Source organism: Lucilia sericata, unplaced genomic scaffold, assembly GCF_015586225.1.
Source record: "Lucilia sericata isolate MDLA Ls3-8-SP2 unplaced genomic scaffold, ASM1558622v1 Contig000262F_arrow, whole genome shotgun sequence".
Lineage (NCBI taxonomy): Eukaryota > Metazoa > Arthropoda > Insecta > Diptera > Calliphoridae > Lucilia > Lucilia sericata.
Window position 1 is genome coordinate 132,549 of NW_023994287.1, and position 14,952 is coordinate 147,500.

Below are 14,952 nucleotides of genomic sequence, written 5' to 3' on the forward strand. Positions count from 1 at the left end.
TAGATCAGTCTATAATCCAGACTATTGATCAGTCTATAGTCCAGACTATAGATCAGTTCATAGTCCAGACTATATATCAGTTTATAGTCCAGCCTATAGATCAGTCTATAGTCCAAACTACAGATCAGTCTATAGTCCAGACTATAGATCAGCCTATAGTCCAGACTATTGGTCAGTCTATAGTCCAGACTATTGATCAGTCTATAGTCCAGACTATAGATCAGTCTATAGTCCAGACTATAGATCAGTCTATAGTCCAGACTATTGATCAGTCTATAGTCCAGACTATAGATCAGTCTATAGTCCAGACTTTAGATCAGTCTATAGTCCAGTCTATAGATCAGTCTATAGTCCAGACTATAAATCAGTCTATAGTCCAGACTATAGTTCAGTCTATAGTCCAGACTATAGATCAGTCTTTAGTCCAGACAATAGATCAGTGTATAGCCCAGACTAAAGATAATTCTATGTCCAGACTATAGATCAGTCTATAGTTCAGACTATAGATCAGTCTATAGTCCAGACTATAGATCAGTCTATAGTCCAGACTATAGATCAGCCTATAGTCCAGACTATTGGTCAGTCTATAGTCCAGACTATTGATCAGTATGTAGTCCAGACTATAGATCAGTCTATAGTCCAGACTATTGATCAGTCTATAGTCCAGACTATAGATCAGTCTATAATCCAGACTATAGATCAGTCTATAGTCCAGTCTGTGTATAGTACAGGCTACAGATCAGTATATAGTTCAGATTATAAATCAGTCTATAGTCCAGACTATAGATCAGTCTATAGTCCAGACTATAGATCAGTCTATAGTCCATACTATAGATCAGTCTATAGTCCAGACTGTAGATCAGTCCATAGTCCAGACTATAGATCAGTCTATAGTCCAGTCTATAGATCAGTCTATAGTCCAGACTATAAATCAGTCTATAGTCCAGACTATAGTTCAGTCTATAGTCCAGACTATAGATCAGTCTATAGTCCAGACAATAGATCAGTGTATAGCCCAGACTAAAGATCAGTCTATGTCCAGACTATAGATCAGTCTATAGTCCAGACTATAGATCAGTCAATAGTCCAGACTATAGATCAGTCTATAGTCCAGACTATAGATCAATCTATATTCCAGACTGTAGATTAGTCTATAGTCCAGACTATAGATAAGTCTATAGTCCAGACTGTAGATCAGTCTATAGTCCAGACTATAGATCAGTTACCTAAACTGTAGGTTAGTCTATAGTATAGATTTAAAATCAGTCTATAGTGCAGACTATAGATCCGACTATAGTCCAAACTATAGATCGGTCTTTAGTCTAAATGTCAGTCTTCAGATCTTTTTCGGGTCAGTTTGTAAATTAATCTATTGACCAGTCACTATAGGGAAGTTTATACTCCTATAATCCATGCTATTGGTCAGGCTGTTCTCTATATCGTTGATCAATCTATAGTCAAGATTATATATTAGCTTAAATAGCCCCGACTATATATGTTTCCCCCTATAGCGACTCTAGATTAATATATATTCCAAAATATACATATGTATAGCAGTAAATAGTCCTGGCTATGGATAATTCTGTAGTGCAGACTATAGAAAAACGTATTTTCCTAATGTTTAATAATTTCATGTAAAAATATATTTTCTTTATCCTGTTGATCATTTCCATGTCCTTGAATATTTTTTCCTACAAAACAAAACAATATGTTTTATTAATTTCAATTTTAATAATGTTATGAAAATATAAGTTTCTATTCATAAAAATACACAAAAATTAAAAACAAATCCTTACAAAACAAGTTAATATCCAAAAAAAGCAGACAACCTTTATGATGATAAAACAAAATGGCTAGCAGAACAGGACAAAGACAATAAATTTAAAAAGATATATACAATCAAATACCAGCATACATACATGTTTCTACACATGCATAATTTATGAATAACATTTGTCTAGTCTACATTATAAAGAATACTTTCCTTTGTTTTAGATTTCTTTAAGGACCACACATACACAATCAAAAAAGGATAAATTTATAACAATCAGTATTCACCCTAACACTCTCTCATACTCTTATTTTCAGTCCTTTAGTAAATTTATTGTCTGAAACAATAGACGATGACCCTTTTCTTTGGCAAATTTTTAATTTTTTTATATAAATATTTTGTATTTTATGACAAGATATTGTCTATAACCATGGTAATTACCATTTATATTTTCAAAAATATTTTATTTTTCTATGTTTTCATTTTTTAAATAAAAAAAAAAGATCCTATGACAAAGGTTGATTTGATTATGATTTTATTATTGTTATTTTAAAATTGTCTAAACATTTTGTATGCTGTAAATTGTTTTTAAGTTGTTCAACCCGAGCATAAAATGGGTCTCAATTGAAAACATATTTATTCAATGAAGTGGAACCTTTTTTCCATTTGTATTTTGGGAGTCCATAGTATTTGCATTTTTTGAGGCATTTCGACATTTTTATGTATAATTTTTAGTTTAAACTAAAAATTGTTAAAGATTTTTATGGAGAAATATATATATATATAATATCTGTGTAAAGTACAGAAAACAGATCAGTATATAGTTCTGACTATAGATCAGTCTATAGTCTAAACTATAGATCAGTCTACAGTCCAGACTATATATCAACCGTAGTACACACTATAGATCAGTCTATAGTCTACACTATAGATCAATCTATAGTCCATACTATAGATCAGTCTATAGTCCAGACTAAAGATCGATTTATAGTCCAGACTAAAGATTAGTCTATAGTCCATACTATATAACCGTCTATAGTCCAGACTATAGATCAGTATATAGTGCAGACTATAGATCAGTCTATATAGTATAAATCAGACTATATTGATCAGTCTATAGTCCACACTATAGATCAGTTTATAGTACAGACTATAAATCAGTTCATAGTGCAGACTATAGATCAGTTCATAGTGCAGACTATAGATCACTCTATAGTGAAGACTATATATCAGTCTACAGTCCAGACTATAGATCAATCAGTAGTCCACACTATAGATCAGTCTATAGTCTACACTATAGATCAATCTATAGTCAACACTATAGATCAGTCTATAGTCAACACTATGGACAAGTCTACAGTACGTACTATAGACCAGTCTACAGTCCATACTATAGATCAGTCTACAGTCCGGTCTATAGATCAGTCTATAGTCCATACCATAGATCAGTCTATAGTCCAGATTAGTCTATAGCGCAGACTATGGATCAGTCTATAGTGCAGACTAAGGATCAGTATATAGTGCTGATTATAGATCTGTCTATAGTACAGGGCATACGATATCGATCGAAATCTCCATTTATATTCTATTGAGATTTCGATCGATATCGTATGCCGTAATTTGACCCCAAATCAGTCCATAGTCCAGACTATAGAGCAGTCTATAGTGCAGATTATAGATCAGTCTATATAGTATAGATCAGTCTATAGTCCAGACTACAGATCAGTCTATAGTCCAGACTACTGATCAGTCTATAGTCCACACCATAGATCAGTCTATAATACAGACTATAGATCAGTTTATAGTGCAGACTATAAATAAGTCTATAGTGAAGACTATATACCAGTCTACAGTCCAGACTATAGATCAATCTGTAGCCCACACTATAGATTAATCTATAGTCAGCACTATAGATCAGTTTATAGTCAACACTATAGACTACAGTCCAGACTATAGATCAGTCTGTAGTCCACACTATAGATCAGTCTATAGTCCAGACTAAAGATCAGTCTATAGCGCAGACTATGAATCAGTCTGTAGAGCGGACTATAGATCAATATATAGATCAGTCTATAGTACAGATCAATATATAGTCCAGATCAATCTATAGTCCAGACTATAGATCAGTCTATAGTCCAGACTATATATAAGTCGTCAGCTTAGACTATTCATCACTCTATAATCCAAACTATAGATCACTCTATAATCGAATATATCAATCAGTCTATAGTCCAGACTATAGATCTGTCTATAGTCCAAACTATAGATCAGTCTATAGTCCAGATTATAGATTAGTCTATAGTCCACATTAAGATCAATCTATAGTTCAGATTATTGATTAGTCTATATTTAGATCAGCCTACTGTACATAGTATAAATCAGTCTATAGTACAGACTATAGATCAGTGTATATTGCTGACTTTAAATCAGTCTAAATTCTGGAATATAGAGCAGTCTATAAGCTATATATCAATCAATTGTACAGACTTTATATCAATCTATGTCTAGACTATCGATCAGTATATAGTCTGGACTATAGAAGAGTATATAGTAAAGACTATTTATCATCAATCAGTTTATAGACCAGATTATAGATCAGTTCAAAGTTGGACCTACATACATATATATTTTAGTTTAAATGGTAATGTAATCATTTAGTAGATTTATAGTGTTTACTATGTCTAGTAATTTTACTACATTTACTAGACTATTAACTACATCTACTGTTGCTTAATTAAAAAAAAAAATTCTAATTATTAGCAAATAATAAGTACAACAGTTTTATCAAAACTTATTACAATTAGCGCTTTTGTTGTTATTAATTTATATAAAGCTTTTTTTTTAAGAAAACATTTTTCAACTGTTTAATATTTCTTGCTTTAGTTTTGTAAATTATTTTCTATTTAGCAACATAACAAAAAAAGGAGCTTTTTAGACACTCTTTTTACACTTTATTACTTACAATGTTAAATACGTTGGATTCTTTTGCTCACTTCCTTATAATGTGTTTATTTGTTAATGTTTTTGTTAAATTTTCTTTTTTTCACACAAAATTTGGTTTCTACAAATTATATATTTTTTACTATTTATATTATTTTGTAGGAGTCTCTTACAATATATTGATGAGGAACTAAAATTAAGGTAACTACAATAAACTACTACTTAAGTACTAGTGCTATCAAAAAAACTTAACAACAACAACAAATACCAAATACTTTTACCCCCCTCAAAAAAATATAAACAACATACTACTACAACAACAACATGTTTCTAAAATTTATACAAAATTTCACAAACCCCTTACACTTACAGACCCCCAGCCCGATTTTCTGTTTTACTTAGTTATTGACCTAAAATATAGTAGTAATTACAAATATGGCTTGTTTTGTATGTTTAGTACTTTTTACTTTCTCTAAACCCTTTTAAATAAAATGTGTTGTTTAAACTCCTTACCTTTACCCCCCTCATGTCATTAATATGTTGGAAATAATAATTGATCATTATGCATACTTCTCATTTGTTATAACATCATTTCATTCATTTCTACAAAAAAAAAAAAATCATTCTTTCAAAATTTCCCCTTTCATTTCTGTACTTTTGTAGCAGATTTTTTTAAATTTTGTCTTATTTTAGTTCACTCACTCATGTTCCTGTCACAAATCATCAATACTTATTTCTCTATGTGTATATATTTTATGTTTTAATTTTATTTGTTTATGTGTCCACTTGTATGTCCTCAAATTGCTAATTTGGTTGATGGTAACAGGGTATAAAAAAAACTGTATATATGTATATTTATAAATGGCTTTTGAATTAATTAGTTATGGGAATTTAATAGCAATTTTATGCGATATTAACGGTATGATACGAAAAATAATGGGAAAAAATCAATAGTTTATGTCCGTATACATATTTTGTGTTCACATTATATAAATTTTTGAAAATGACATAATAATAGATCAATCTATAGTCCAGACTATACATCAGTATATAGTTCAGACTATATATCAGTATATAGTCCATACTATCAGTCTGTAGTCCAGACTATAGATCAGTCTATAGTCCAGACTATAGATCAGTCTACAGTCCAGACTATAGATCAGTCTACAGTCCAGACTATAGTCCAGACTATAGATCAGTCTATAATCGAGACTATAGGTAAGTCCAGACTATATATAAGTCTATAATCCAGACTATATATAAGTCTATTGTCCAGACTATAGGCGAGTCTAAAGTCCAGACAATAGTTGAGTCTATAGTCCAGACTATAGCTGAGTCTATAATCCAGACTATAGGTAAGTCTATAGTCCAAACTATAGGTAGGTCTATAATCCAGACTATAGGTAAGTCTGTAATCCAGATTATAGGGGAGTCTATAGTCCAGATTATAATGTAGTCTAAAGTCCAGACTATAAGTGAGTCATTAGTCCAGACTATAGGTAAGTCTATAGTCCAGATTATTGATCAGACCATAGTCTAGACTACAGATCAGAATATAGTCCAGACTATAGGTCAGTCTACAGTCCAAACTATATTTCAGTCTGTAGTCCAGACTATAGGTGAGTCTATAGTCCAGACTTTAGGTGAGTCTATAGTGCAGACTATAGGTGAGTCTATAGTCCAGACTATAGGTGAGTCTATAGTCCAGACAGTAGGTGAGTCTATAGTTCAGACTATAGGTGAGTCTATAGTCCAGACTATAGGTGAGTCTATAGTCCAGACTATAGGTGAGTCTATAGTCCAGACTATAGGTGAGTCTGTAGTCCAGACTATAGGTGAGTCTATAGTCCAGACTATAGGTGAGTCTATAGTCCAGACTATAGGTGAGTCTAAAGTCCAGACTATACGTAAGTCTATAGTCCAGGTTATAGGGGAGTCTATAGTCCAGACTTTTGATCAGACCATAGTCCAGACTATAGATCATACCATAGTCCAGACTACAGATCAGACTATAGTCCAGACTGTAGATCAGAATATAGTCCAGACTATAGTTCAGACTATAGATCAGACTTTAGTTCAGACTGTAGATTTTACTATAAACCGGACTATAAACCAGACTATAGTCTAGCCATTGTATCAGTCTTTAGTCTAGACTATGGATCAGACTTTAGTGTAGACTATAGTTCGAACAATTGTTTCGAATATAGTGTAGAGTATGAAATAGACCACAGTTTTGACTAGTCCAGGCAATTGTTCAGACTAGTAAATTGTTCGGACTATAGTAACGTAATTGTTCAGACCATAGTCAGTAGTAGAAGAAAAGTTCAGATTACAGTCCATTCTATAGATCAGACTGTAGTGAGATTATAGTCCAGACTATAGGTCAGATAATAGTCCATTCTGTAGATCAGACTATAGGCCAGGCTATAGGTCAGGCTACAGGTCAGACTATAGTACAGACTATAGGTCAGACTATAGAATAGACTATAGTCCAGACTACTGATCAGGCTATAGTTCAGACTATAGATCAGACACAAGCCTAGACTATAGTTCAGACAATAATTTCGACTATAGGTCAAACAATAATACAAACTATTGTTTAATCTATAGTCTAGTGTATAGTTCTATCTATAGTCTAGTGTATAGTTCTAGATATAGTCTAGTCTGCAGTTCAGACTTTACTCACGACAACATTTCAGACTTTTGTCAAGTCTATACTCCAGACTATAATTCAGAAAATAGTCTGGACTATAGATCATACAATAAAAAAGACATTTGTTTAGAATAGTGTAGCAAAAAATATACTTCAAAATATTGTCTGGACTATAGTTCAGATTATTGTTAAGACTAATCTGTAGTTCAGACTATACTACATATTGTAGTCCAGTCTATAGTTGAAGCTATAATTCGGTCTATTGTTCAGAATATAGTATATTTTATTATCTGAACTATATTTATGGTTTATAGTCCAGACTAGTTAATAGTTCAGACAAGAATGGTGACTAAAGTTTAGCTTACAGTTTATATAATGGTCTAGTCTAGATAAAACTATTCTTATCTATAGTTCAGTTCTAATCTATAGCTAAGTTCTAATCTATAGTGCAGTCTATAGTTCAGACTATAACCTAATATATACATCCGATTCTTGTTTATAGTTCTGAATGTAATCTAGTCAGATTATAGTTTTATCTCTAAATGAGATTTAAGTTCAAAATTTTTGTCACATTTCTGTTGTCAGACTACAGTCATGGCTATAGTTCAGGTCTAGTCTTTAACTTACACTTATTGTTTAATCTATACTTCATACAAAAGCCTAGTCTATAGTTCAGACTGTTAACTAGTCTATAAAATAGACTCTAATATATATGTATGTAGTTCAGACTATTGTCTAGTCTAAAGTTTGAGAAACCCGATATCTCTTGTACTCCACTCTTACCTAGTCTATATAATGGACTCTATTATATAGTTCAGACTGTTGTCAAGTCTAAAGTTCGAGAAACCCGATATCTGTTGTACTGCAAATAGCTTGATCTAATATTTCTTAAAAAATATTTTATCCCAAAACAGTTGCAACTTTCTGATTCTCATAGATATTGTCCTTATTGCTTTACTAAATGAAAGTAATTTCATAATAATTTTTAATAAAACATTCATTCTTTGGCAGAAGTATTGATATCTATCCTATAATTTATAACTAAAATGTCATATCATGTCATTTTAGTAACTCAATTAACTACAATTACAAAATCGACATAATTTTACATTTAGCCTAGACTACAACCTTGTAAGAACTACATACAGTTCATTTTCAGTTCATGTCATAAAACATATCTTCAAGCTGTTAAATTAATTATGCCAATTTTGCTTTTGTGTTGTTGTAATGTTCAAAAAAGAAAAATTTACATTAAATACTTGTTTTTTCCTGGAAAAAAATTTTAAACCAATTTATTTATTTTTTTCAAATTTCACTTTTCCTCTTTAGTCATTCTCTAATATCAAGTTAAATTACCAAAACTCTAGGAAAAAAACAGAGAAAAACAACAAATGCAATGAGAAAAAATGTCTGACAAGATTTTTACATTTGCAACATTACGACTTAAAAAGTAGATTCTAAGTATTTTTTTTTTGGAATTTTGCATCTATTCATTCCACCCCACTTTTCTTCTATGGCTCTTGAGTACTTGTTCAAAAAAAAAAATTTCCGTTTTTTTTCAAGCATCAAACATTATTTAAAGTCCATTTGCATGCAACAAAGGATATATACGTTATTTTTTTCACATTTTTTATAATTTTTTGCATTTCTTTTACTGTATGTTGCATTAAATAATGTATTTTTGTTATTCTGTTGTTCTACATTTTGTTTGCAACATATTTATTTTTTTCTTTTACTATTTTTCACACAATTAATTTTCTTTCTGTTGTTTTGTTTTCTAAGAATTTTTGTAAGTTTTTGTTAGTTTCATTTCAGTTTTTTTTTCTAACCATAATTATGCAAACTTTTACAATTGTAAATCGTAAAAGAAAATGCTATTATAAGAATAAAATATAATAAAGTTTTCTTGTTTTATTTTTCTTTTTGTTATTTTAGTCTAAAAATCCAATTTGTACTTAAGACTCTATTTTAAATTAAGTTTTCGCTTCTTTTTTTTGCTCTGCTTCTCCTTGTGGTTGCAAATAAAAATAACTTAGTACAAGACTTTGTAAGAAAAATATAAAAGAGGGTAGTAATAACTAAATGAATTTAGGGGTTGTTGTACCCGGGAAATAGGGTGAGATGATAAAAACATGGCGAATATTTTAAAACAGATTTCCAATTATGAAAATGTCAGTAGTTTTAGAAGATAATTGGGGTTATTCATATACCATTATATGTAATCAACTATAAACTATAAGAAAGCTTAAAGCTTTTGCTAAAGTTTACTCTATGTAAAAGTTTGCAACTTTAGGGAAAGGTTTGCTCTATGGGAAAGCTTGCAACTATAGCAAAAGTTTCAACTATAGGATAGCTTGAAACAGTTTCAGATATAGCAACCACCTTAAAGCTAGACTATAGACTATACTGTAGACTAGACTATAGACTAAACCACAGAATAGACTATAGACTAGACTACATTTTTTTAGACCAGACTATATACATGACTATAGACTAGACTATAGAATAGACTATAGACTAGACTATAGACTAGACTATAGACTAGACTATAGACTACACTATAAACTAGACTATAGACTAAACTATAGACTAGACTATAAACTAGACTATAGACTAGACTATAGACTAGACTATAGACTAGACTAGACTATAGACTAGACTATAGACTAGACTATAGACTAGACTATAGACTAGACTAGACTAGACTATAGACTAGATTATAGACTAGACTATAGACTAGATTATAGACTAGACTATAGACTAGACTATAGACTAGACTATAGACTAGATTATAGACTAGACTATAGACTAGACTATAGACTAGACTATAGACTAGACTATAGACTAGACTATAGACTAGACTATAGACCAGACTATAGACTAGACTATAGACTAGACTATAGACTAGACTATAGACTAGACTATAGACTAGACTATAGACTAGACTATAGACCGGACTATAGACTAGACTATAGACTAGACTATAGACTAGACTATAGGCTGGACTATAGGCTGGACTGTAGACTAGACTATTGACTAGACTATAGACTTGACTATAGACTTGAGTATAGACTAGACTAAAGACTAGACTATAGACAAGACTATAGACCAGACTAGACTTTAGACTAGACTATAGACGACTATAAACTAGACTATAGACTTGACTATAGACTAGACTATAGACTAGACTATAGACTAGACCATAGGCTAGACTATAGACTAGACTATAGACTAGACTATAGACTACACTATAGACTCGACTATAGACTAGACTATAGACTACACTATAGACTAGACTATAGACTAGACTATAGACTAGACTATAGATTAGACTATAGACTAGACTATAGACTAGACTATAGACTAGACTATAGACTAGACTATAGACTAGACTATAGACTAGACTATAGACTAGACTATAGACTAGACTATAGACTTAACTTCAGAATGGACTATATAATGGACTATAGACTAGACTTTAGAATGGACTAGACTGTAGACTAGACTATAGACTGGACCATAGACTGGACCATAGACTGGACCATAGACTGGACCATAGACTAGACTATAGACTAAACTATAGACTAAACTATAGACTAGACTATAGACTAAACTATAGACTTTACTATAAAGTCGACTATAGTCATATATGTAATACAGACTATAGTCTAATCTATAATCCAAAGGTTTTCTCAGTTGAAAAGCTGAAAGAAGTTTGCCAAAAGTTTCTTGCGTAGGAAAGCTTTACAGCCTGTTTTTCTAAAACAATTTAGTTCTCACACGAATATTTCATTTTATTACGATCAAGTTTAAAATTAGGTTTTTATAAAACATTTGAAAGTTTTCGTTTAAAAATGTCTAAAATGAAATGAGCTTTTTCTATCGTAACAGAACATTATTGCCAACGTATTTCATTTCTGAATTTTTAAATATTTTTTCATGTAGTAATAAGGTGTTTGGTGTTAACCCTAAAAAATAAACAAAAATAAAATAATTTTAGAAAAAAATTGAAATTATGAAAAAATGTTTTTTTAAAAACAACATGAAAATTGTATGCAATGTCTCAAGAAATTTAAAGGTTTGTATTGCGAATTACATTCTGGTTCAAATGGCCACATATTATTACGTATTTTGGTAAAATTTTCGTTGTTTTTTGGGCAAACGAAAGGCCTTTGCCTATCGTCTATTTCTGACATTTCTTTCGTTTATTACGAACGAATTCATTTTCTAAAAACCAAAAATATATGGAAAAATAAAGCTCTTTCGTTGTCACTCACATGAAAATTTATTTTTTCGTTACAAAAACGTAAAGCCAATTTCGTTCGTTATTTTTAAGAACGAAGACAAATTTTCATTTTAGAAAAACAAGCTGTTAGCCTCTAGGTTTTTTCTTGCTGATAAATAAACCATACTTGGCTCATAACTTAAAACTAAAGCATATTTCGAGGGATATTGTAATAAGTTCTTTTAAAGTTTTTGAACTTTTAGTTAAAGATATTACAGCCTGTTTTTCTAAAATGAAAATTTGCCTTCGTTCTTAAAAATAACGAACGAAATTGGCTTTACGTTTTTGTAACGAAAAAATAAATTTTCATGTGAGTGTCAACGAAAGAGCTTTATTTTTCCATATATTTTTGGTTTTTAGAAAATGAATTCGTTCGTAATAAACGAAAGAAATGTCAGAAATAGACGATAGGCAAAGGCCTTTCGTTTGCGCAAAAAACAACGAAAATTATACCAAAATACGAAATAATATGTTGCCACTTGAACCTGAATGCAATTTGCAATAAAAACCTTTAAATTTCTTGAGAGATTGCATACAATTTTCATGTTGTTTTTAAAAAAACATTTTTTCATAATTTAAATTTTTTTTGTAAAATTATTTTATTTTTGTTTATTTTTTAGGGTTAACACCAAACACGTTATTACTACATGAAAAAATATTTAAAATTTCAGAAATGAAATACGTAGGCAATAATGTTCTGTTACGATAGAAAAAGCTCATTTCATTTTAGACATTTTTAAACGAAAACTTTCAAATGTTTTATAAAAACCTAATTTTAAACTTGATCGTAATAAAATGAAATGTTCGTTTGAGAACTAAATTGTTTTAGAAAAACAGGCTGTTAGTTTCTTATTCATTTATATATTTTATTTTCGTTTATGTTTTTCTAAGTAGTTAGAAAAAAGTGCATAAATATAAGCAACAAATTACTAACAACACAATTTGCATAAAATCATACAACATGTAGTACTAACGATTACATAGAAAATGTATGTTGTCATTAACAACATCAACATCATGATCATCATCATAAACAACGGCAATGTTATTATAGTATAATACATTTTAAAACTATAATATAAGAAAATATAAAAACTACCATTAAGTCAATGTGTGTAAGTGCAAAAAGCTTATAAATACATGACACATACTAACTGTTATATTAGCAAGTTAATAGTAAATGTTTTAAACTAAACAGATTTTTAAAGGTATAAGTTGTTAAATATTATTTTAACACTATAATGGAAAATATTATTTTAAAGCTCTGTGTTAAAGTAACTAGTCATTCTTAAACACATACATATACACACAAACATATTTGCATTGTATATTACACTAACATAAAACATTCATTTTCCTGGCCTTAATTGTCCTTGTGGTCTTTCATGTAAATCTTTTAAATTATAACTAACACATGTTAACGAAGTATACTAAAAATGCATATATGTATATACAGCTACACCTACTCGTTCTTTTAACAGGCAACACAAACACACACTCTCACACATAGCCATACACCCACTTGCTCCTCCAAAATACATACAAACTAAACCAGTTCGAATACAAGCAAACAACCTTAAACTCTTTTAACCCAACAGAAAACCAGCCAATACAAATCTTTTTTGGTTTTGGTTCCTTTGTATGCATGGATTTGTTAGTGTTCGTAGGTGTATGTGTTTGTTTGTTTGCCTATGTACGTGAGGGTATGTGGTTGTGTAAGTGTATGTGAGAGTTTCTGTTTCAATTTTTGTTTATTTTCCTTTTATTATTTTCCTGTTTTGTTGTTATTGTACATTACTAAATAAACGTATCCGTTCAGTGATACGTTGGTTCTTAAAATGTCATTCACATGCATTGTGTTAAATATTTGTACAGGGATTCTCAATCGGTTTCATATTTTCAGAGGAGACCTTTACGGAATGGAAGTAGAGCAGTTGTATCTGCCCTAGACTCCATGTTTTGTAGTTAGATACAAAAAGCTTTAGGAAAGGACTTCCTGTTTAAGAAAACTCCAATGTTTATAGCGAAAGCTTTAGCCTCTTGGAAAGCTTAGAAGGTAATAAGAAAGCTAGAATCTTTAGCGAATAGTTCTATAATTGAAAGCTTAAAGTTTCAGCGAATGCTGTGCTGTAAAGGAAAGCTTGAATGTTTAGCAAAAATTTTGATCTGTAGGAAAGCTTAAAGCTTAAAGCAAAATGTTTCTTTAAGCTTGAAGGTCTATCAAAAGTATTCTAGTATAGGAAAGCTGAAAGCTTTAGCCAAATGTTTCCTTTATAGGAAATGTTAAAGTTTTCCGTTATAGAAAATCGTTAACTTCAGCGTAAAGTTTTCTTGAAAGCTTTAGCAAAACAGGTTTTCTTTAGGAAAGCTTAAAGCTTTACCTTAAAGTTACATATATATAAAAACTTTAGCAATAGCTTTTTTACTGTTTAGGAATGCTTAAATCTTTAGGCAAAGGTTTTCTGTACATGAAAGCTTGATTCTTTAGCGAAAGATTTTCTCTTTAGGAAAACTAGAAGCTTTATTTATCTTGAAGCTTTAGCGACAAAATAAAATATAAAAAATCTAAAATATAATAATCTAAAAGCTTTAGACAAGAGTTTTCTCTATAGGAAAGCTTTTGTGAAAAGTTACTTCTATATGAAAGCTTGAAGATTTATCGTATGGTTTCCTATATAGAAAACTTCAACCAAAAAGCTTGAAGCTTTTGTGTAAAGTTACCTCTTTACGAAAACTTGAAGCCTTAGAGAAAGGTTTCTTATATAGGAAAACCTTAGCAAAAGGTTCCCTCTACAGAAAAGATTTAATTTTTACGGAAAGTTTTCTCTACAGAAAAGCTTGATGCTTTAGCAAAAGACTTGATGCTTAAAAGTTACATCGCGGATTCATTAATCTTCTTAATTCCCAAACTCTCACCCCTGTACAAAATTCTCTCTCCCGCAAAAGCTTTACATAACTTTCGAAGTATATTTCTTTTTCAACGTAACGATTGAGAATCCCTGTAGCCTCCTCCTCTACCTCTAATCATTACATAGTTTTTTTGTTGCAACGTTTTTTCTTTTTCTCTTTTTTCTTTCCGTTGCTTTTGCAGAGCCACTTTGCCATTAACTGATACCAAAGATTTACTAAGCACTGAATGCAATTGTAGCCATAATGGTGGAGGAAATAGTAACCATAACAACACATCATCATCATCAACATCAGCCGTCGCATCATCAGCAGCAATAATAACAACAACATCATCATCATCCTCGTTGTCGGGTTGTAACAATGGTTGTGCAACTGATGTCACCGCAACAGCAA

General features: G+C 30.8%; 1 protein-coding gene across 1 annotated transcript in view; it reads left to right on the top strand.

The window, feature by feature from the left end:
• The window catches only part of LOC119602896 (mitogen-activated protein kinase kinase kinase kinase 5), a gene marked incomplete at its 5' end in the record, with an annotated part of 81,362 nt that overhangs the window by 56,687 nt on the left and 9,723 nt on the right, over nucleotides 1-14,952 (top strand). Inside the window, 2 exons of the mRNA XM_037954695.1 lie at nucleotides 4,874-4,912; nucleotides 14,741-14,952. The exon at nucleotides 14,741-14,952 is cut by the window's right edge and continues 373 nt beyond it. Coding sequence (XP_037810623.1) covers nucleotides 4,874-4,912; nucleotides 14,741-14,952 — 251 coding nt within the window. The remainder of the gene's footprint in view (nucleotides 1-4,873; nucleotides 4,913-14,740) is intronic.